Consider the following 23,420-nt stretch of genomic DNA (forward strand, 5'->3'; position numbering starts at 1 on the left):
AGATGATGAAGTTGGGGTTCAGTGACCTGCCTGAGGTCACCCAGCAAAAGTGGACTGATGGGTTCATTCCCTTGGGAAGCAGCCACCTGGGACCTGTGGGCATGAAGAATGCCATGGCAAATGGTGGTTAGGATTCAATCTCAAGTCTGTTTGACTCTACCCGAAGCCTATGTTCTTTTCACTACTGTACTACACCTTCTGCCGCACTAGAACTCAGCCCAAGATTGACAGTCAGGTTTTTAGGTTCTGAAAGGCAGGCAAAGACCCAGATTGCATGGAGAGGTGGTCTGGCTTAGTGGTTATTGAAGCGAGTCTTGGAACTGGACATATAGACCCGGGGTCAAACAGAGGCCCCACCACCTAGGCACCAGGGCACCCTTGCTGCAAGTGATCATTAGCATGGCTGGGATAGAGCACCTCTGTTCGCAGGAAGGGGGTCAGCTGTGGGGGTAAGTGGCAAGGGGAGTATTGGAAAAGTCAGGACATGGGCTTCCAAATCATGCAGAAGCCCCTGCACCCCTGGGGCTGGGCGGCCTTTGAGTAGTGCCTTGTCCTCTCTGAGCCCCAGTGATCATCTCTGAAAAATGGGCATGCCAGCGTGGAACTGAAAAGAGCTCTTAGGAAGATAAAGAGGAAAAATGACTGCGGAGTTGTTGGTGTATATAAAGTAACACGGAAATGTAAATTATCTAAAAATAAATCTCTTATGTGAAATGCAGAGAGAGGTTGGGACTTGGAAGACCTCTTGGGTTCTTTCAGCATTTGTTGGCACCTACTGTGTGCCAGGTGCTGTGCTAGGGCCGGGATGTAGGGATGAGTCAGATGTGGTCCCCGAGCATCTGGAGCTCCCTGTCTGCTGGGGGAGCCTGGCACACACAGTGTGGGGATCCATCCCAGGGAAGGCAAGGGGAGCCTTCCAGTGTGATGTGGTAGCAGGAGCTAGACAGACCTCAGCTGAAGTCCTCCCCTCCTCCCTACATGACCTTGAGCAGGTCAGGCCACGTCTCCAAGCTGCAGGCCTTCATCTGTTAAATGGGCCAGTCCCCTCTGCCTCTTAGAGTTGCCAGGACATGGTGCACTGTAGGTACGAGGGTGGGAGACCTTGGAAGGGGGGTAGCCAGTAGTTTCTGGGCAGGAAATGGTCCTGCACTGGCCAAAATCTGGGCCTCAGGCGTGGGTGGTGACTTGCCTGCAGGAGCAGCCTGGGGGTGTTGGGGACGGACCCTAGGGAACAAGAGGGAGAGGAGCACAGCAATGCCTCAGGACCTGTTAAGAAAGGAGGGCATAAAATCCTGGGGAACTGGCCTGTGCCTTTATTTATGTGAGTAATTTCATGAAGGGGGAGGGGGCCGGCTCTACCCAAGGTCAGTCCTGTCCAGGGAGGAGGGAGATGGCAGGGCCACCTGAGTTTACTAGCAGAGATTCTAGGCAGAGGTGCACCCACGAAGGCAGGGCATCTGGGGATGAATTTGTGGGTGTGTTGAGCATGGCCTGATGCCTTGGTGGGGTTGGCCTGAGTGAGGCCACAGGCCACTGTTGGCGACTTCCCTGGGGCCTGGGGCTGTCCCAGAGCAGTGGGGCTGGCAGAAGCAAGGCCGGCCAAACTTTGGGGAATTCGGGGTGAGGCAAGAGTGGAGGAAGTTTGGGGGCCCCGGAGGATGGCGGTTTGGGGTTCCCCAGGGGAACACTGCTCTTCTGGCACCGGGCCCGCACCGGAGAGGTCAGGCCAGTTGCCGGAGGGAAGGGGCCCTGCCCTGTACTGCCCGCACCGGGCTAAAATCGGGCGGGGCTGCCGGGGAGTCAGGGACGCTTGTGGCCGGGTGGGTCTGCGCCTTGCTCCCTGCGAGACAGCCGAGTCCCGGCGGAGCGCGGCCTGCGAGGCTGGGGGCCAGGCCCGGCCAGAGGGAACTCGGTCCCTGGGCTGGGCACTGTGCGCCTGCGGCTCCTGCCCGCCCGGCGGCTGCGGGCGCGGCGGCCCCCGCGCTCCCAGGGGCCGGGCCGGGGCGGGGGCTGGGCCCTGCGGGCGGACGCGGGGGGGGGGCGGCGGCGAAGGCTGCGACGCTCTAACAGGTGGGATCCCGCGGCGTGGTGGAGGCGGGCGCGGGAGGAGGAGGAGGAGGAAGAGCAGTGGCAGCGGGAGCCTGAGCAGGAGCAGGATGAGCCGCGCGAGCTGACAGCCGCCGCCGCCGCCCGCGCCCAGGCTCGGTCTCGCTCCCCGCGCCCGGGGCCGCTCCCCGCCTCCCGCCTCCCCCGGCCGCCCGCGGGGCGGCCCGCCCCCTCTGCACCTCCGGGCCCGGAGCTGCCTCCATCGCTCCTGCATCCCGGCCGGGGGGAGGAGGAGGCGGAGCAGGAGGCGAGCCGGAGCCGCCGCCGCCAACGCCGCCGCCGCCGCCGCCGCCGCCCGAGCAGGACAGAGCGCGCCGCAGCCCCGCGCGTCCGGCCGCCGCCCGTGCCCATCAAGCAGCCGCGCCGGAGCCACACCGTGGGACAGCCCGGGCCGCGGCGCGCCCCGGCCCGGCCCAGCCCAGCCCAGCCCCGGCACCGGGCGGCCCGGCGGCCGGCCCGCCCCCGAGGGCGCCGGGCGCGGCGGGAGGATGCCGAAGCCGACGCTGCTGCTGCGCGGGGGCTGGGAGCGCGAGCGCAGCCCCGGGGACTCGGAGCTGGGCCGCCAGTTCCGGGACTGGTGCCTGCGCACCTACGGCGACTCGGCCAAAACCAAGACGGTGACACGCAGCAAATACCAGCGGATCGCCGAGGTCCTGCAGGGCGGCGGCGGGACCGGCGCGGGCAGCGGCCCGGCGGCCGGCGAGAAAGGCAAGTTCCAGTTCTGGGTGCGCTCCAAGGGCTTCCGCCTGGGCAGCGGCCGGGAACCCAAGATGGGCCAAGTGGTGTATGTGCCGGTCAAGACGGGCTCGGTGAGTGCGCGCGCGGCGGCCGCGGGCCGGTCCCGCCGCGGGGCTCGGGGCGGGCGGGGGCGGGGTGGGGGTGTGGATGTGTGTCCGAACGTGTGTCCCTGAGGTTGTCCGTGGGTCTGGCCCGCCCGAGGCGCACGCGTCTCTGCTCACCCGCCCGCCCCGGCCCGCCCGGGCAGCGCTCCGGGTTTGGGGCGTCCCTGCCCCCCTCTGCGCCGCTGCCCGGGCCGTGGTCGTGCCGGGCGGGCTGTCCCGGGCTGCTCACCCCAGCATGTTCCGTCCTCCCGTCCCCTCCCCCAGCCAGCAGGCGGCTGCTCCGAAGCCTGAGCCTCCCCCCCACCCCGCCCGCCCCGGGGCTGCCTGTCCCGGGCGCCTCGCGCTCCCGCCCCCGGGCCGGCTGGGCGGTGTGTGTGTCTGTGTGGAGGGTGGTGCCGCGGGAGGGGGGCAGGGGCAGCCACGGGACGGGGAGTCCACTGGGCTTCCCAGCGCCAGGGGAGGGGGCCCGCCCGGGCACTGTCTCCCCGACCCCACCCGGGGCTGGCCCGGGGAGGGGCAGCCGGAGCCGCAGCCTGGCGCAGGAGCAGCCTCCCGCGGGTGGGTGGGGCGCCCCCTCCGCCCCCCTGGCCCCTAGCTCCCCCCGCCCCGGGACGGGGGCGGCCTGACCTATCCATCCCCTCCCCTCCCCCGTCCCCGGGGCCGGCCCGGTCCGGGCGGGGTGGCGTGGGGGAGGGGGCGGGGAACCGCAGCCGCCGAGAGGGAGGAGGCGGGCGGCCGGGCGAGGGCGTCCCCTCCGGCCCGGGGCGCCCTGGAGAGGGCGTGCGGCGCGGGCCCCGCGGCTCCCCCGCCGGGACCTCATTGTTCTGCAGCGGGTGGGGGCTGGGGGGGGCGGCTGCTCCCGGGGCGCTGCTGAGCTTTGAACTTTCCGTCGCAGAGACCCTCCATTAGTGCGTTCAGCCCCCGGCCCGGCCCGGGCGGGCCGGCCTCTCTCCCTGCCCCCCTCGCTCCCTCCCCGGCCTCGCCCGGCCCGAGCGAGCGAGCGGGGCCGCCCCGCGCCGGCCTCCCTCCCTCCCTCGCTCCCCCGCTCCCCCCTCCGTGCTCCTCCCCCGTCCGGCCCGCCCGCCCCGCGCTCAGCCCCGTCCCCGGCCGGAGCGGGCTCTTCACACACAATTGATTCGGTCGTTACGAAAAGTGCACTTGTCCCCTCCCCCTCCCCCTCCGGCGGCCGCCCGGGCCCGGCCCGCGGGGTGAGGGGGCCGCCGGGGAGGGAGGCGGGAGCCAGGGAGCGGATCCGGAGGCGCCTCCCCCCGCGCCCAGGGGACGGGGCTGCAGGCCGCGGGGAGTGGGGAGCCGCGAGCGCGGAGGGCGGGCGGCCCATCTGCGAGGAGCGCTGATAACCGCGCCGCTGCCGCTGCGGCCGCCAGCAGCCCATCTGCGCCGCTGCCGCCTCCGGCCGGACCGAAGCAGGGGGCCGGGCGGAGGGGCGCGCTGGGGCCGCATTCCCGGAGGGGGCGCCGGGGCAGGGTTCCACCCGCGCCTCGATCAGTGCTCTCCCCCGAACCCCGGGAGCCTGGGTCATTGTCCCCTCCCCCGATCGAGTCAGGGACCCCTCCCCCAGCCTAAATCAGTGCCCACTTTCCCACACGGGGAGTACGGGTATTGCCTCTCCCCTGCCTAGGTGTGCCCTCCCCACCTTGCCAGTCCGGGACCCTGTTCGGTTCTCCCCCATCTTGGACTAGTGTCCGCGGTGGAAGTGTGGTTTTCCGAGGTCAGTGACCCACCAGATGTTTGGCTGGGTTTGTGCCCCTTACCCCAGGTCAGTGCTCTCAGCCATCCAGGCTTCCCAGGTCAGTTAGTACCCCCCACTCCCACCCCAGGGAGCTGGGGGTCTTGACCCAACCACCTTCTTAGACTGAGATAGGAGCCCCCACTCCACCCATTCCTGGAGTTCGGGGGCAGGTGACCCTCAGACATGGCAGCTGGTTTACTGGTTATCTGTGTGGGTTGACTTATTACCCAGGGGTGGGCATCATGGGGCAGTCCCCCTTCCCCTGAGCCACACAGCTGTCAGGGCGGAGCAAGCGCACACGTCCATCCAGGCCACATGCAGAATGGGTGCCGGGCCTGGGCTCCAGGTCCTGCCAGCCCAGCCGGCTTCTTCAGACCTTTCCCGAGGCCCATGCTGACCTGCCTTGCCTGTCAGCAGGGGCCTCACCAGCCTCCACCCTGGCTCTCAGGCTCATAATAAGCCCTTCCCAAGGGACCACCTGCCTGGGAGGCAGAGAAGGGGGACCCAGGCCTCCCTGCCCAGGCTGCCAGGAGGACAACAAACACAACAGACGTGCCCTCCTGCGACAGCCCGCCCCTCGAGCTCCCCACACCCGCCTGCCTGGCCTGCTGGTCCCCAGAGAGCCCGTTAGTTACCTGCCACTCGCCCAGCCAACCGGAGCCAGCCGCGGGAGATGCCCCTAGTCCTGCCACCCCCATCTGCACACACATTCCTGGGACTCAGTTATTATTTTTACATTTCCATTTTCCTTTCACTGATCTAAGAGGAACAATTCCTGCTGGGAATTCTGGGGCAGCCGTGGCATCTTCCTGGGAGGGGCTGAATGGGACCTCCTTTGAAAGGTGCAAAGCACGTCCCCTACCTTTACTGGCCTACACACACAGACACACACGGACACACACACATGCACACAATTAAAGTTATCTTTGCGTCTGGTGGCAGTTGGGAGAGATCCCATAGTTTTGTCCTGGGTGGGTTTTCGTGAAGGTCATTGGGCCATAAACCTTTGTCCGACGCATTTATTTAGCACCCACATGCTTTGTGGGGACGCTGGGGCATTGGGGTGGGTGGGACTCTGTGCCTGCTCCTTGGGGCACCCAGCTGTTAGGGGAGGTGGGCATAGCTGAGGATATGATCTGGAAGCCCATGGAGGCTCCAAGGGAAGGCAGGCAGGCAGAACGACTTTGGGGAAGATGGTCTGTGGCAGTTGGGTCATCCAGCAGCCGAACAAAGGTCCCCGCGTGGGCTCAGGTCCCAAGGGTGGCCGTGGTGTGTCATTTCTCTTCCATGTTGCTCTCCGGCTGGCCCCTCTCTGGGCCCCCTTTCCTCCTCCCACAGCCATATGCGGGGCTGTGGTCGGGGCCCTTCCCAGGTCCTGGCCGGCCGCGGGTCGATGATCTGACACCACTTGTCCTGTCCCATCTGGCCCTGAGCTTTTCTGGGTGTGTGTGACAAAGGCTTAATCTGTCCGGACGGGCCCAGGGCGGAGAGGAGGGCGAGGGGAATTACACTCTGCCAGGGCCTCCTGCAGCTGGGGCCTGGGTGGGGGGTGGGGCGGGGCAGGGGTCGGGCAGGAGCCAGCCTGGGCGTTGGGGGGAGGCAAGTTGGTCTTCAGTTTGCAGGTTGTCACAGGAAATAGAAGTGGAGGCGGAGTGCTGAGGGCTGAGGGAGGTGGGCGGAGTCCACCACCAGCGGGCACAGGCGCTCATGGGGATAAGATCTTTTTATGACAAGAGCCAGCCGGGGCCTCCTGACTGGGCAAAGCCTGGTTAGGATGTATTATTTCTTGCATTTGGCTTGCTCTGGCCTCCGAGGGCTGCCAAGCAGGGGGAAGCGAACCCCTTGGAGACAAGACCCTCCGATTCCGTTCCAGCATTGGCCAAAAAGTGAACCAACCCCTTTCCTTTTCCTCTGGTCTCTCAGAGTGGGGCTGTCCCTGCGGCCTACAAGGGCCGCAGGTTATGTTTGGGGCAAGCCTGGGGCCATCTGTGGGCCTCTCCTGGGACCAGAGAGCCCCAAGGCACCTTGGAGATAGCTGTTCTCAGCCCAACTCTACCATCTTCCAGATGGGAAAACTGAGGCCTCCAGAGAGGAAGTTTCCGTTGGTGGGGAGCCAGGACTGGAACACAGATCCCCCTGCTCCACTGTGGCTTCTCCGTTGGCCCACCCCGTGCCAGGATCCCCCCGTTAGCACCCCATTCCCTCAGGGGAAGTGCCAGATTGCCAAACTCCACTCTCAACACCAGGCTTTTGCGAGCTGGACCCCAGGTGTTCCGCTGGCCAGATTGACTAATGGTGGTCTTTTCCCAGTTTGCAGACAACGTTCATTTAGCAGAGAGCATTTTCACAGTCTCCAGTCTCCCCAGAGCTTTTGTGCAAACCTTTGGCACCTGCGGCCACTGGTCTGGGCGGGAAATGGCCTCTGACTTAGCACAGTGTAATATATGCTGTGACCTTCAGCTGAGTACCTCGATATTTCTTGCTTTTCTCCAAATCGTCACCACAGTGGGTCACCCTACTGTGTGCCTGTCACTGTGCCGAGGCGCCGATACACATTAATTTGTCGAATCCTCACAGCAGCCCAGAGGTCAGTGCTGTTATTACTGTCATCCTTCAGATGAGTAAACTGAGGCTTAGGGAGGTTCAGAACTTCCCTGAGGCTGCCCGCCGAGGGGCAGCCCTGAGCTTGGTGACTGCCTGTACACACCTCCATTCTGACCCAGTTTGAAAGCATAGGTCTTTTATGACAAGCTTTCAGTCCATTGCCCCTTAGTCTGAATTAGTTTAGAAGCATCCCCCTGGTCAAGATATCTGTAATCGCTGGCTGGTGCTTGAGGCAGGATTGGCTCCGTGTAAGGTGTCTGGGGACCTTCTTCGGGCTCACTAGGACACGTATGGGGTGAGGAGAAGGGAGGAGGCCTCTGTTGTCTTGGGTCCTGGGGGACTTTCACAGAGAAGGCTGACAGTGATGTCTGGCACAGGCCCCATTTAGAGCTCTCGTAAGTGGCAGAAGTGGGCTATTTTGTTGATTAAGCCTCGGTGATTCGGGTGAATGTGGTCTCAGGGACTCGAGGGGGCTGTGATCCTGGAGGATCAGGCTCTGCCTTCCCAGGGCCACCCCTCACTCTCTGCTGGGGGGTAGGGATAGCCTGCCCCCTTCCTCCTTGGCTGAGACCTGACATGAACATCCTCTCCTCCGTGGCCTCTACAGGCTGCCCTCCTGTCCCCCAGTGTGTGGGAGTCAGGAGGCCCATCTGGGACTCTAAAAATGCTACTGGGAAGACTGGGGAGTAGGGAGCCTATGGCTGGGGCTGCTCAGGGACAAAGATCAGGGGCCTGACCCAGCCTCAGGCAAACCTGGGCTTCTCCAAGTCATCTCTTACCTTGGAGGCTGTGGGATTGATTGAGTACTGTGCACATGCGCGTGGGCTCATGGGGCAGACCATGTGTGTGCACATGGAGGCTGTGTGCATGTGTGTGTGTGCAGAAGTGTGACTGTGCGGGCATGAGTGTGCATGTGCAGGCTGGGGGTGCTTGTGTGCTCAGGGCAGTGTGTGTGTGAGTGTGTGTGTGTGTGTGTATAAGTGGAGGGGAGACTGCATGCTTGTGTATGTGTGTGAGTGTGAGCGTCTGTGTTGGCAGATGTGCAAGCACCTGGGGTGTGGGCATTGGCGGACCACAAGTGTGACTGTGTGTGCATACGCACATGTTCGGGATCCCATTGAAAAAACGCCGTCAGTCTGGCAGGGCGGTGCCGACAGTGATGTCCTTCCTCATAACTGAGTCAACCCGAGCTGCTGCCCTGGCCCCTGCTGCCTGTGGGGTCTCAGCAGCTGCTGAGGCCAAGTGTGAGGGAGGGAGTGGACGTAAGGCGTGGCGCCATGTCCCTGTCCCTATGACAGTGGCCAAGGTGCCTCCCTGTTTCCAGCCTTGCTCTTCCTCCCGGACTCCCTGCCCTACAAGCGCAGCAGGACAAAGCTTGGGACCTTTGCCATGGTGGCACTTACTGAGCCCAGTGCCAAGCACCACGGAGGGGCAGAGTGGGTCCTTCTGGGAGAGAGGGCTCTGAACTTGAAGTGAGGGGACCAGAACGGATGGGAGCCCAACTCAGCCACTTCCCTGCCATGTCACCTCAGGCTAGTACCCTGCCTGACCTCTCCGAGTCGCAGTTTCCTTGTCTGGAAAATGGGCTCCAAAGCCCCACTTCCAGGAGGCTTGGCAAACTGGAAAAGCCTCTGCTGTCATTTGAGGAGGTCACTCTTTGTGTCAAAGCCACACCTGGACCCTGGACCCCAAAGGAGGAGAGGGAGCAGAAGGAAGCAGGTGAGGGCCCGCCCAGGCTGGCAGCTTATTAGAACAAGGACTCCTGAGTCCACTTTCTGCTCCTGGCCTACCCTCATGTAGGGGGAGGGGACGGGCCTGGGAGTTCAAGCACAGGGCACTGGGTTCAAACCCCAGCTCTGCCCTTTCACCAGTTTGGCCTTATTTTTCTCATCTGTAAAATGGAGCTGATGACCTGTCTCCCTCCTAGGACTGGTATGGAGATTAATGCATAACGCATGTGAAGCCTGAAGAGTATAGTAAGTCTTAGGAAGTATTAGCTGCTATGCGATCTCGCTGAGCCTGTTTTCTCACTCGGAAAATGGGATGGTGGTGAAAGATATCATGGATATTAAATGAGACAGTGGAAATAAAGCACCAGCCAAGTCCCTGGCACATAGTAGGTGGGCAGCAGCAATGAGTTCCCTAGAGATTGTGTCTGAGTCATTTTTGTGTCTCCAGTGCACAGAACACCAGGAGAGTCTTGGTGAGGGGCGTAGGCGTGGCACAAGTGCACACAACTGCGGATGTGAAGGCTCAGGTCTCTCTCTGCCTGGCTGGTTCCTACCTTGCTCTGAGCCTCAGTTTCCCTAGTCATTGCACAGGGAAGGCTCCTGTGGTCACTGCTGCCTCTGAATTCCTTCCTGGTGCTGGGGGTGCCAGATTCCAGAGGTCAGGGAAGGGTGCCGGAGGGGTGAGGGTGGGGGCTTCACCAAGGCCTGTAGGCACTCTCCAGGGAGAAAGATAGAAGGACGAGCCTCCCGGAGGCCTCTCCCCACTGCCCCCACCCCCAGCCCACCCCAGTCCCTGGCCAGGAACCTAAGTTCTGGCTCCAGCATCTTACAGAGAACACAGTGGGGCTGGTGAATGGCTTCCCTCGAGCAGGGGTCTGAGCACGCCCCCCATGTTTTCAAGCCTCTGCCATGTGCCAGACTCTTTATTTCATTTAATTGCCACTGGGTTCTATGAGGTAGATGAGAACTTGGCATCAGAGAGGCCAGGGAACCTCCCCGAATCCCACAGTGAGCAAGTGGCAGGGCTTGGGTTCCATGGCTGGCTGTCCCTCTAAGCCCCGGGGTGTGGAGGCACGGGTGCACAGTGCCCAGCTCTCCCCACCTCCCCACCCCAGGCTCATGGTGCCCCCTCATCTGAGGGTGCTCCACAAAAGCTTCCCAGAGCTCAGGCAGCCCTGCCACCTGCCCAGACCCAGCCTGGCGGGAGACAGATGCCACCCCCCTCCCTCGCCACCCCCCTTCCTGGCAGGCTGCAAGGGTGGGACAGAGCAGTTGGGGGGCTGGGCCTGTCCTCTCCCTGCAAGGTCCTCGACTCCCTCAGCGTCCAGTCCTCTTGGCCACCCTGGGACGTGGGGCTTCTCAGCTGCAGATGGGGAAACTAAGGCTGAAAGTGGTGGGAGCTCGCCCAAATTCCCACGGAGCACCAGAGCTGAGTGCAAGTTGCCTGGTCCTAAAGCCTGCGGTCATTCATTCATCCACTCGCTCCCTCCTGTGCTCCTTCCACTGTCCTCCCAGTCACAGCAGTTCTGTCCTGTTGCTCAGGCCACACCTGGGCATCATTTTTGCCTCCATTTTCCTGTCGCCCCTTCCTCCCCATCCAACCCGTTTCAAATCCTGTCGATTCTACCTTCAAAATACCTCTCAGATTTTCTCTTCTCACCGCCTCCACTGCCTCAGCCTCATCCAAGCCCAGAGATGCATCAGCCCCCCGCTGGGCTCCCTGTGTCCACTCCGGCCACCCTGGAACCCCCTCTGGCTCACACAGCCAGAACTTGCAAAAAGCAAGTCAGATTCTCTCCCTTCTCTGCTCAGAACCCTCCACGACTCCTGTCTCACTCAAAGCAAGAGCCGGAATCTTTCCTGAAGCCTACAAGGCTCTGCACAATCGGCTCCGGCTGCCCACTGCCCTCGCCTCCCTCCACTCTGCTCTTGCTCATTCAGTCTCAGCTATACTGGCCTCTTTGCTATTCCAAAAACCACCAAACACAATCCTGCCCCAGGGCCCTTGCGCTGGCTGTTCCCCAGCCTGGAATACTCTTCCCCCAGATCTCTACATGACTGGCTCCCCTTCTCTTTCGAGTCTTTGTGCAAATGTCACCTCCTCCGAGAGGCCCTCCCTGATCACCCAGTCAGGACCACCTTAGGTCCCTTGGACCCTCTCGTGCCCCCCTTTCTTTCCTTCTTTATTTTTCTCTATAGCCCTTATCACCCCCTGACATTGTACATATATTTTACTAGTTTATATATTTAGTATCTGTCTCCCCACAAGGCTGTGAGCTCTGCCAGGGCAGACCAGTCTGTTTTGTTCACTGCTGTATCCCCAGGGCCTGGAATAGCCTCTGTCCCTAAGGGTCTCCCCACTGTGGGGCCAGCAGATGCCTCAGAGCGAGAGTCTGAGAACTGCCCATCCAGTTCTGCACTCACGGGGCCTCAGGAGCCCCGAGGCCCAGACCCATCCTCCTGCTTGAGGTGTCCGTGGAGTCCTCAGGGAGGTGACATTTGAGTTGGGCCTTGAGGGCCAAAACAAATTTTTCAGCCAGAGCAGAACACAGGGACGCTCATTCCCGGGGGTGGGAATGTGAGCAAGGGCTTGGGCCGGGTTATCACGGGCTGTCACAATGGCGATGGGGCCACTTTCTGCAGAACACTTCAAACGGAGTGGGGCTGGGTAAATGGTCAAATCAGCTTGAGGACCACTCTGGGGTCCTGAGGGGGTGAGCTGGTGAAATTGGTCGGGACAGATGGAAGAGAAGGATCTGGAAAGCCACTCACAGGAGCTGGTGCGTCACCATTAGGAGAACAAGGAGTTCGCAGGAGGGTTTTTAAGTAGAGGGGAGATAAGGTGAGATTTGGATTTTAGAAGGAAACTGCGGAACCCCGTGGAGAGGGAGATGTGTTCCGGAGAAGGGAGAATAGGAGCTGAGAAAGAGTGGGGTGTGGAGATAGAGGACCGGCCCAGGATGAAGAGGAGGGGCTGGTTCCCTCACAGGACGAGAGGTTGAGTGGCAGGGACCGGATGACATGGGAGGGGGGCGAGGGAGGCTCAAAGGCCATGGTTGACCTAGTATTCTTGGGTGGAAAGAGGGGCCTTTAGGAAACCAGGAATGTAGACAGGCGCGTAGATCTGGAGTGAAGGCCCAGGGGCAGGGTCCAGTGGGCGGAATCTGAGAGCCGTCCTCAAGGCTGGTGGCATGTGGCAGTGGGAGGCCATGCAGGAGACGTGGTGACTCAGGGCTCAGTGGGGCCAGCTCGGGAGTCACTGTGTCCACGGGGCCCCTTCCCAGCGAGGAACCTTCCCCGCCCCGGCTGGGACCCGGCGCAGGCTCCTGGGAGGCCTAAGCTTGGGTGGATGACTCATCGTTTTCTCGGCATCCTGGGGCTGAGGAAATGTTCAGGGAGACATGGGGCCCTTCCCTTGGCAGGCCAGGCCCTGACTGGATGCTGGCAGGTCGAGAAAGACGCGTGCAGGCCTCGGGCCTTGTCTGCGAGCATCCTGAGGGTGTGTCTCCGAAAGCCCCTGGCTTCCACAGTCTTCCATAGTCCTCAGCCGCCCTGGGAGGCCATTATGACCCCATTCTACAGGTTAGCAAACCAAGGCTCAGCCTCTGCTGGGCACCCGGCAAAGTAACCACTTGGTGCTTCAGTTTCTTCATCTGAAAGATGGGTCTGATGGTTGTCTCGCCCCCACAGGGTTCTTGGGAAAACCAAGGAGAGAATTGTGTAAAATCCTGCAATAGCAGGACGGTCATTTTCGTGGGGATGTGGAGGGGTCTTCCCAGGCCACAGGGGCTCTCCTGGATAGGACAACCCTAGGGGAGGCCAAGAGTCACGTGGCCAACAGCAGACCTGCATTTGGACCCCAGCTCTGCCACCGGCTTCTGGTTCTGGGCAAATGGCTTGACTGCTCTGATCCCCTGACCCCTTGCCTATAGGAGAGTGAAAACCCACACCCTGGGGGGAAGGTGACGTAAAACCAAGCCTGACAGGCAGGCCACAGAGTAGGGGCTGCTGCTCCATCTCAGGGTCCCTCAGAGGACCTCCCCCTCCCCAGTGTGAAGATCCCGAAATCTGACAGCTTTTAGCCCCCGACGGGTGGTTAGGAGGCTTTGGAAAGGAAAGGAGGTTAGGAAAGCCTGGGCGCAGGGGGAGAGCGGTAGGGAGGCAGCTCAGAGAGTTCAGGCTGGGAAGCTCCATGGGGGACAGCGCCTCTCTGGGACATCTGGAGGCCGGGACAGGAGCAGACTGGGGGCAGAGGGTTTTATGTTGAATGTGAGGCCCCTGCAGGTCAGCAGAGGGGTAGGGAGTGTGGAGGCAGGGGCTGGGTCCAGGCTCTGCCATTTACTGCTGTGCAATCTTGGGCAAGTCACTTCTCCTCTCTGAGCCTCAGTTTCCTCATCTGTAAAATGGGGTGATAATAGCTGTGGCTTCACTTATATCCCCCTTCTATACTGTATTCTATACCATACACTATATTCCATAGCACAGAAGCATCCATACCAGTGTGTGGACATAGTCAAGCCCTCAATAAAAGGGAGCTATAATTAGGATTTTGACTGTGATCCAATCAATAACCCTAGAAGCTGTGACCAGGCCATGTGGAACAGGGCTGCTGAGTTGGGCTTTGGAGCTCAGACCGGCCCCAGGTTTGAATTGAGCTCTGCTACTCACTAGCTGGAAGACCTTGAAACAAGTTGCTGCCCCTCTCTGAACCTCAGTTTCCTCTTCTGTAAAGTGGGCCCAAGAGTATTACCCATCTCACAGGGTTGCTGTGGGGAGATGCAGAGAGACTCCATGTCAAGTGGTCAGCGCAGGAAACAGGAGCTTTTCTCCCCTTGCGCCTGTGTTGTGGCGGTGGCAGTTAGACCTGGGGATGTGGAGTCGGGGCCGGGCCCGGGGATGCTGGAGCAGAGCGGGATAGAAGGGTGGTGGACAGAAGCAGAAGAGCATGAAGCAGAGTGTGTGCAGGAAACTGCAGGGGAGGCCTTCCAAGAGGAGGGGTGGGCAGCTGGGTCTGCCCTCCAGGACTGGCAGACCACCATGCCCCGCATCTGGATATGAGAGAAGGCCTGACGGAAGCCGAGCCAAAGCAGGTGGGAAGTGGAAGTCCTGTGGGTCCAGTCAAAAGCTGGCTGTCAGGGAAGGAGGGCAAGAGGGGCCATGGGCTTCACAGAGTCCAGGCTGCCCATTATGGGACTAAGAGTGGGCATGCTCCCTGGGGTAGAGAGCCCTGTGTTCAAATCCTGCCTCACAAACAAGCTGTGCACCCTTGGGCACATCTCAACCTCTCTGAGCCTCCATCTCCACATCTGTAAAATCGGGATAGTAATATCCACTACCTTTTAGGGTTGTGAGGATAATGTGAGATACATAAAGTACTCGGTAGGCCACTGAGCAAGAACAATGACAATCGTGATATAGCTAGTATTTGCCGAGTGCTCACAAAGTGCCAGGTGCCCTGCTAAACGCTTTGTGCACCTGACTCCGTGTGAGTGTCCGAACATGGCTACTGTTATGATCCTCATCTTGCTGATGAGGAAATTGGGGCTCAGAGAGGTTAAGTAACAAGCCTGAGGCCACACAGCTGCTAAGAGGCAGAGCAGGGACTTGAGCCGGTGCATTGGAGAAGTGTCAGAGAAGTGTCGTGTCCTCGGCTCCCTAATTCACCCATCAGACAGCAAGGCTCAGATCCTGGGATCCCCTGTGGCGTGACACAGGTGGGGACAGTGGCTCTTCCCAGGATGGGAAGACGGGTGTGAGTCTGTCTGGCAGAGTGTGCTGACCCCCGGGACGCGCTTCTTAGGCGCAAACAGGATCTACTGGTAGGATTGGCCCTCAGAGGTCACCGAGGGATTCTGTGGTTCAGGGGGCCGGGTTGTGGCGTGGAGCCCACAGCCAGCCAGCCAGCCAGCTGGTCAGCCGGCGCGGTGCACCCCAGCTGAGGTGGGGAGCCTTGTGCCCACCAGCATGAGACAGGGCGTGGCCCAACACCAGGTCACAGCCAGCTGCTGGCAGCCGTGTGAGGAGACGGGTGGCCAGTGCCTGGTCCAGGCGGCATAGAGGGGGGTCAGGGTGGGGAGACAGTGCCCCAAGAAGCTGGGAAGGAACTAGGGAGGCCTCTTAGGAGGAGGTGAGCCATGAAATGGGGGAGGAGGGGATAGGGCCTCCCAGGAGGCGGGAGGGGCACTATGGACAAAGGGCACACAGAGAGGTTTGTTTTCACACACACGCACACACGCACGCTCGCACATGACAAAGCAACAACAACAAAACAGCAGCCCCCCCCCCCCCAGTTCCCCTGCCAGAGGGATCTGGTCTCTTGTGCGTCCTCCCTGACGTACTTTGCCTGGGAGCTGGGCTGCCTGGGTTTGAATTCTGAATCCGCCATATACTCGCTGTGTGACTCGGGCAACTTACTCAACCTCTCTGTGCCTCAGTTTCTACATTTAGAAATTGGGGGTTATGATAGTCCCTGCTTCACTGGACTGTTGCGAGAATCAGGGCTCCTAAAGCCTAGCCGAGTGCAGGGCCCACAGTGGAGTGCTCCCGGAGCACTGGCTGCCGTTCCTGTTGTTGCTGTTACTATTGTTACCGTGATGACCAGCGTGCACGGGTAGCTGTGCACACTGTGCGTGTGTTTTAAATGCTCAGCTCCCCTCCAGCTCCTGCAGCCCAGTTTTCATGGCTTCTGCCCACTTAGGCAAGAGGCAGAGGTGAGAGGTCAGCCCGCAGGGCAGCCCAGTGGCCCCGGGTCTTGAGACAGGCCTCTGGCGTGGAGGGGTTTTCTGTCATCGGCCGGGCCCCACTGCCTCATCCAGGGCTTGTGGTCTGGGGACTCAATCCCCTGCCCCTGTGCTGGGACATGAGGTGGCGGTGGGGGCAGGAGGGGTGGGGCGGCTTTGGAGGGTGACCTTGGCCAGGCCCCAGAAGATGGAGTTTTGAGGCCCTTGTCTGCCACTTCTCAGCCCTACCATTCTAGAAAGTATTCCCGGCTCCCAGCCTTGGTTTCCTCATCAGGAAGGTGGTTCCAGGCTGCGGTGGGGAGCCAAGGCAAGGCCTCAGATGTGACAGAGCATTGGGGTTGTTCATCCGGGGCCCCACCTACAGGTCCCCGCCCTCTGGGGATTTACAAATGAGTTGACGGTGTCATTGGTGAGATCCCAATTTGGGAGGTATTAATGGTGTAACTGAGAATAACCCAGCCCTGGGTTCAAATCCTGGCTGTGCTGCTTGTAGCTGAGTGACCTTGGGGAAATTAATTAACCTCTCTGGGCCTTAGTTTTCTCCTCTGTAAAATGAGCGGTGCAATAGAACGTGCTGTGTGGGGTTGTTGGACATAGGTGAGAGACTGAGCCTGGGGCCTGGCACACGGTAAGGCTCTGTGATTGGCAGCAGTTGCAATAATTTAAGGAACTCAGACTAACCTGAGAAACCACCAGCAAACCGTACAGGGATGCGAGCAACGCGCTCACTCACTGATTGGTTCAGCAGACTGGTCGGCACCTGCTGTGTGCAGGTCCTGTTCGTTCAGTCCATAAAGCTTCACTGAGCACCTACTGTGGGCTGGGGTGGTGACTAGGACACACTTGATCTCTGCCCTCCCGGAGCTGGAGTCCCAGGTACTCCCCCGGCTGGCGGTCGGGTGGCAGCCTTGGGCCTGACTTGCCGTCCAGCTGGTCGGCTCAGGCAGCCGGACCCCCGTCCCTGTTGCGCCAGGCTTGCCGAGCTCGAGGGGCTGCTTCTGCCCAGTGTCCCCAGGCCAGCCCTGCCGCCCCTGTGTCTGGTTCTCCAAGTGCCCCTTTCCTGGGGTAGTGGAATTCTGGGCGTGTGGGGAGCAGGGTCTTTTCCATTGCCAGTCCCACCCTGTTCTTGTCACCTCGTCCCCAGCAGTAGCTCTCACTGTCCTTCCTCCTGCTCCCTCCCTCTGCTCACCACTGCCAAAGCTCTGTGTTAAAATGTGAACCTGACCACGTTCCTTCTCTGCTCAAAACCTTGTGGGTCCCTGTCATCCTCCAAGCAGAAGCCACCAAGGCTCTCCAGGCCCAGCTCTGGCCCCTCTCTTCACCTCTGGACTCCTGCTCTCTGCCCTTCGGCCACACTGGCCTCCAGGCTGTTCCCCCAGCCCTTGCTGGGCCCTGTTGAATCCTCATCTCCTCCGTGAGGCCCTCCTTGACTGCATGTTCAAAACGCCCTTTGTCCCCCATCTCTCTCAAGCCCCTGACTCTAGCTTCAGAGCCCTTATTAACATCTGACCGATGCTGTATTTGTGCATGTTCTTCTCCGGCTTGGTGAGGACAAGGGTGTGTGCTGTCTGCTCACTGCTGTGTTCTCAGCACCCAGTGCATAGTAGGCACTCGACAAATATTTGTTCGATGAATGCCTCCAGCCTTTTAATTCTCTTCTTTGTGCCTTAGTTTCCTCTTCTGCAAAATGGAGGACCACGGCTGTTATGGGGCCGACGTGAGGGCTGGCGTGATGGCTAGGGTCCTGTTGAGGGCTGTCTGACCCACCCAGCAAGCAGACTCCTCCAGTCCTGGGGCTGAGAGAGCCAGAGGAGGCTGGCAGGGTCAGCAGGTGGTCACGGAGGGCCCCAAGCCCCACGTGGAGGCATTTGGGCTCGCTCCTGGCCATGTTGGGAAGCCCTGGTGGGGCAGGGACACAGCTGTGGGAAGGGGGGAAGAGAAGCTGGCTTGAAGAGAGGTCTGGGGCTGGGGAGATGTGGCTGGGTGGTCCTTTAATGGGGTCCCAGAAAGCCAGATCTCAGGCAGTGGGGGCTATTGAGTATTGTAGAGCAGGGCAACATGGGGAGAGAGGCATTTAGGGAGCCAAGTCTGGTCCCCAGTGTGTGCGGAGCAGAGACTGGAGTCTGAGGCCCAGGGAGGCTCTGGGGTCTAGGGTACAACAGCCCACATGGGAGCAGAAGCTACAGAAATGAGGTGGAGGGGGCTAGGGGGCTGAAGGAATGGATCTAACAGTCGCCTCTTCTTCCTGGTATCCTCTGCTTTGTTCTCCTCTTCATCACTCATTCATCCATTCACTCGTTTATTCATTCAACAACTTAGAGAAAGCTTTCTGGGGTGCAGTGGTGAGCCCCACAGATGTGGCTCCTGCCCCAGCAGAGCTCAGAATGCGTCGTGGGGGACAGATGCTATAGGACATGGCTATGATGGTGATGGTGGTGATGGTAATGGTGGTTGTGATGGTGATGATGATGGTGATAGTGGTGGTGGTGATGATGGTGGTAGTGGTGGTAATGGTGATGGTGATGATGATGGTGGTGGTAATGGTGGTGGTGATGGTGGTAATGGTGATGGTGATGGTGGTAATTGTAGCAATGGTGGTAATGGTAGCGATGGTGGTGATGGTGGTGATGGTAGTGATGGTGAGGGTGATGATGGTGGTGGTAGTGATGGTGATGATGATGATGGTGGTGGTAATGGTGATAGTGGTGATGGTAGTGGTGGTAATGGTGGTAGTGATGGTGGTAGTGGTAGCAATGGTGGTAATGGTGATGGTGATGGTGGTGATGGTAGTGATGGTGATGATGATGGTAGTGGTGGTAATGGTGATGGTGGTGATGGTGGTGGTAACGGTGGCAGTGGTAGCAATGGTGGTAATGGTGATGGTGATGGTGGTAATGGTAGCGATGGAGGTAATGGTAGCGATGGTGGTGATGGTGATGGTAGTGATGGTGATGATGATGATGGTGGTGGTAGTATGGTGATGATGATGGTAGTGGTGATAGTGGTGATGGTGGTGGTGGTAATCGTGATGGTGATGGTGGTAATGGTAGCGATGGAGGTAATGGTAGCGATAGTGGTGATGGTGGTGGTAGTGATGGTGATGATGATGATGGTGGTGGTGATGGTGGTGGTGGTAATGGTGTTAGTGATGGTGGTAATGGTGATGGTGATGGTGGCGATGGTGAGGTTGGTGGTGTGTCACCTCACATTTATTGAGTGCTCACTAGGTGCTGGTCTGCTGTAAGTGCTTCCTGTGTGTTGGCACACTGGGCTCCTGCAACAACCCTGTGAGGTTCTGAGATCTTATGCAGCTCAGCTGAGGCCCCCTGTGAGCACAGGGTGGCCCGTGGATGTCAGCCCAGGTGGGCTGGCTGACCAGCCGCTGCTCCTAGCTATGCCCACCTGCCACCTCCAGCAGGCAGCTCTCTCCCTCAGCCACAGGCAGGTCCCTTCCTCACCTCCTGGACCCGGCATCCAGCACGGGGCCCAGCGCTGGCAAAGGTACATACGTCTGACTTGCCTGAGCAGGGTTTGAGGTCTGGCTTTGCCCCAGCAAGCTTGGGCAAATGGTGCCCTGGCTCCTCTGCCCTCAGCACCTCGTCTGAGAGAGGGGAGAATCGTCCTCCAGGGAGGCTGCCGGAAGGGCCAGGAGCCGCCACCCTCACTGCAGCAGCTGACGTTTCCGGGGAGACCCTGTTCCCTAAATCAGGAGGCGAGAAAGCAAAGAAGGTTCTATTCTGAGTCCTCCCCCGGGATCTGGGATGGGGGCGGTCAGGCGGGGAGCCAGGGCCTCCTGGTGGATGTACTGTACACACCCCCTTGCTGCTGCCCCTACACAGGCCCCAGGGCAGGGGCTATTCTTCTCCCACTCACTGCTGACCCCCCTGCCTCTGGAGCCGGGCTCCCGCAGCCCTGCTTCTAGTCAACCCAAGCCGGCTCCGTGCCAGTGAAGAGGGGAGAGAATGTGGGGGCTGGGGGCAGAAGGCCTGGGCACAAATGCAGCCTGTGTGCTCCTTGTGTAGCCTGGGGCACATGGCTGTCCCTCTCTGGGTGTCCGTTCTATTCAGTTGTTCAAATATTTACAGAGAGGCTGCTCTGTGCCAGGCACTGTGCCAGGCTCTGGAGACATAAATGAAAATCTCTGCCCTCGGAGAGCTGATATTCTAGTGGAGGCTGACAGTACATAATAAACAGGGACAGCTCCCAGCTTGTCAGATGCTGGTAAATCCTGCGGAGAAAAATCAAGCAGAGTGAGGAGAATCTGAGGTGCTGGGGTAGGAGGAATTGGAATTTTAGTCAGGGTGTCAGAGAGGGCCTCACTGAGAAGGTGACATTTTGAGCAAAGCCCTGAAGGAGGTGCGGGAGCAAGTTATGTGGGGATCTGGTGGAAAAGCATTCCAGGTAGAGGGAACAGTAAGTGCAAAGGCCTTGAGGCAGGAGTGTGTCTGGAGGGTTTGAGGAACAGTGAGGAGGCCAGTGTCCCCAGCCCCCTACTCCCCCTATATTTGGGAATCAAAAGACCACATTTTACCCTCAGGACATTAGGTCCCAGAACAAGATTATTTCTGAGCTCTCACAGTCCATCCCAGTGAGAACTGGTGATGCCAGCCTCCTGGATGGAGCTGGGGCAGGGGCCTTGTTGCCCATTTCTCAAGCTGTAGGGTGGATTTTAACACTCGTGGGGGACTTGGAAAAGAGAACACCATCATCCTGACTCCTCACTCCATGTGGCTGACTCTCAGACAGCCTTGGGTTCAAATCCTGGGTCCACCACTTTCCAGCTATGTGACCTCAGGCAAATCATTCTCTGAGCCTCAGTGTCCTCACTTGCAGAAAGGGGACATGATGCCCATATATCAGGGTTGATGGGATGGGACTTGCAGGAAACACGCCAGGAAGCGTGTGTACACGTACCCGCCTTGTACCTGCCTATAGGAGGTGCTCGGTAAATGTTTAAAACCGGAACCTAACATTTGTATGACTTCAAATTGTTTTCATAGCTGTTGGGAATTTGTCATATCACTTGAGTCTTTTAAGAACTCCATGAGGAAGAGGGGGCAGGAAATAATATCCCCGACTTACAGAGGGGTAAACCGAGGCCTGGAGAGGGTGAGTGACTTGCCCAGGGTCACAGGGAGGCAGAGCTGATGGAGGGCTAAGATATGGGTCTCCTGGCTCCGGGGACCCCTAGAGATTATCCAGAGCCTGCCCTCCCTCAGGAGCGAGCACGGACACGTGCGCACACATCACCCACGCGGTAAGAGCGGCTTTCAGATTTGTGGTCCCCGAGCAGGTTTTGTAAGGCACGGCTTGGTGGGCCAGGAGGTCTGTTGTAAGGATGTTGAAAGGCCCGGAGCGTGGGGAAGCTCAGGCCACAGGCGGGCGGAGTCTGGGGCAGGTCCCTGAGAAGAGGAAGAGGTCTGGCCTCACGTGATGTCCACTAGGCCTGTGTGTCCATCCGGTGTCTGGCCTTGCTGGGCAGGGAGGGCCGGGTCTCCAGACTGGTCTCCCAGCAGCCCGGCCCCCAGTGTCTTGTCCAGATCAGCCTGAGTCTCTGGACAGCCCTGGGGGATGGGGCGTCATGAATGAGGAAGCTGAGCCTGGGAGAGGGGCATGCCCGGCTGGCGTGGGGGAAGCCAGCATTTGGCTCCAGGGCGGCTTGACCTACCCCAGGGCTGGCCATTCCTCCTGGGGGGTTGGTCAGAGCTCCGCCAGGTGCTGGCAGGTGAGCTTTGTGCAGAGGGACCCCTTCCTCCCTTGACTCACCTTCCTGGCCACAAGCTGGCCTCCCAGCCCTGATGGAAGGCCCTGCCCACCAGTCTCTGCTCCTTAGTTGCTGCGGCCTCAGCCCTCATCTCCTGGGGCTCGTGGCCCCAGGTTCTAGCCCTGCCCTACATCAACCTGCTGTGGGCACTAGGCTGACCATTGACCCCTTTGAAGGAGAGACCAGGGAGCCCATCCCTATTCAGTGCTTTTCCCCAGTGCCCACACAACTCAGGGGTTTCTGAGCCCATTTTCTAGATGAAGAAACTGAGTCACAAAGAGGAAAAGTCATGTCCTGAAGCACACAGGATGTGAGAGCAGAGCTGGGACTCCAAAGCCCATACTTTTCCTAGAATGTAGCCTCCTGCCCTCATTTTCTTCAGCTGCAAAATGGGAGACTGGAACTGGACGATCTCAATTTCGAGAACAATGGACATGGCACAGACCCTGGAGCGAGAAGAGCTGAGTGCAAATCCTGGCTCCTTCCGTTCCTGGCGGGTGGCCTTGGGTAGTCACTTTCTGTCCCCGTGCATCAGTTTTCTCCCCTGTGAAAGGGGCTGAGAGCAATATCACCCCTTGAGCTGCTGTGAGGTTCAGTGAGCAGCAGAACAGAGTGCCCAGAAAATGATGGGACACTTGTCGAGGTCGTTAGTTTTGAAATCGCTGAGCTCCCTGTCCCCCGCCTCCTGCAGTGCCCCAGAGGATGGATGTTAATGCTCTCTTTCACTCTTCCTGGGGCGTGGCCCAGGGACCCAGACTGGATGGGGCCTGTGTGTGGATGTGTCCTGTGGACAGACACGTCTAGAGAGCCTGGCGTGGTGCACAGCGAGCGGTGGGTAGTTCTGGGACGTGGACGTGAGACCGGCTCAGGCTGCACCGGGCAGCAAAGGGCGCCTTTGTCCCCTTTGTCTCCTCTCGTGCAAATTAGCAATTACCTTTCCTGCTCCTGCAAGCTCGGCCTTTCCTGGGAGAATTGCTCCAGAGCAGCCACCAACCAAGCAGAAGCCACCTGGCTAATTAGCGGGTAGCCGCCGGGGACAGGCTCAGGGCCTGGTGGCCAGAATTGGGGCTACAGCTGCCTGTGTCTGGTGCCAGCTCGGCTGGGAGACCAGGCAGTGTCCTGGGCTCTGGGACATCATGGCCTGTCCATCATGGGGTTCAGATCCTGGCTTTGTGGCTTTTTAGCTGTGTGACCTTGGTAAGTCGCTTTGCCTCTCTGGGCCACAGTTTCCTCGTCTTTAACTTTAGGATTGTGTGGGTTTGGAGCCCAGTGCCTAAACGGTGTCCGTAATCCGCATGTGGTATTGCTGCTGCTATTATTGTCACCACTGCCTCTGCCTTGGGCCTGTGCTGGCTCAGGTGGGAGAATACAAAGAATGCAAGCCCAGTGACAGCCCTTGGGGACCCTGTAGTGCCATCTTGGCATCAGGGCCGCAGGGCCTCAGGCCCTTAGCAAGAGAGAGTCTTGATCTGCAGGAGCCTAAGCCTCTTTTTGCTCCTCTAAGGAATGGAATAATTCAGATCCTTGTGGTCATGTGCCTAGAACAGGGCCTGACCCGGAGTCAGTGCTAACACAGGTGGACTCCCCGCCCTTCCCCCTTCCCTCCCCACGCCTAGGCCTCAGGAGCACGCAGGGGGAGACACAGCAACTCCTGTAGGGAAGGCAGATCGAAGGGCTGCCTGTGGCCTTGGTGGTCAGGGAAAGGCTCCAGAGGAGGAGCGGTCTGGACTGGACTCCAAGGGACAGGGGGCCGCTGAGCAGGATGGGGAGGGGAGTGGTGGGGATACTGTGTGGGCACAGATGGGTCGTCTGCTCAGGGGCCAAGGCTGCGAGGAGGCCGGCGGCCCAGGACAAAGGCTGCAGCCAGGCAGCTGTGGCAGGTTG

General features: G+C 59.8%; 1 protein-coding gene across 1 annotated transcript in view; it reads left to right on the forward strand.

The window, feature by feature from the left end:
- The first annotated feature begins 2,213 nt into the window (after window positions 1-2,213).
- NOL4L (nucleolar protein 4 like) overlaps window positions 2,214-23,420 on the forward strand; it is a 127,445-nt gene continuing 106,238 nt past the window's right edge. The window contains exon 1 of the mRNA XM_058562945.1: window positions 2,214-2,915. Coding sequence (XP_058418928.1) covers window positions 2,595-2,915 — 321 coding nt within the window. The 5' untranslated portion in view covers window positions 2,214-2,594. The remainder of the gene's footprint in view (window positions 2,916-23,420) is intronic.

The sequence above is a fragment of the Diceros bicornis genome, chromosome 19, assembly GCF_020826845.1.
Source record: "Diceros bicornis minor isolate mBicDic1 chromosome 19, mDicBic1.mat.cur, whole genome shotgun sequence".
Taxonomy (NCBI): domain Eukaryota; kingdom Metazoa; phylum Chordata; class Mammalia; order Perissodactyla; family Rhinocerotidae; genus Diceros; species Diceros bicornis.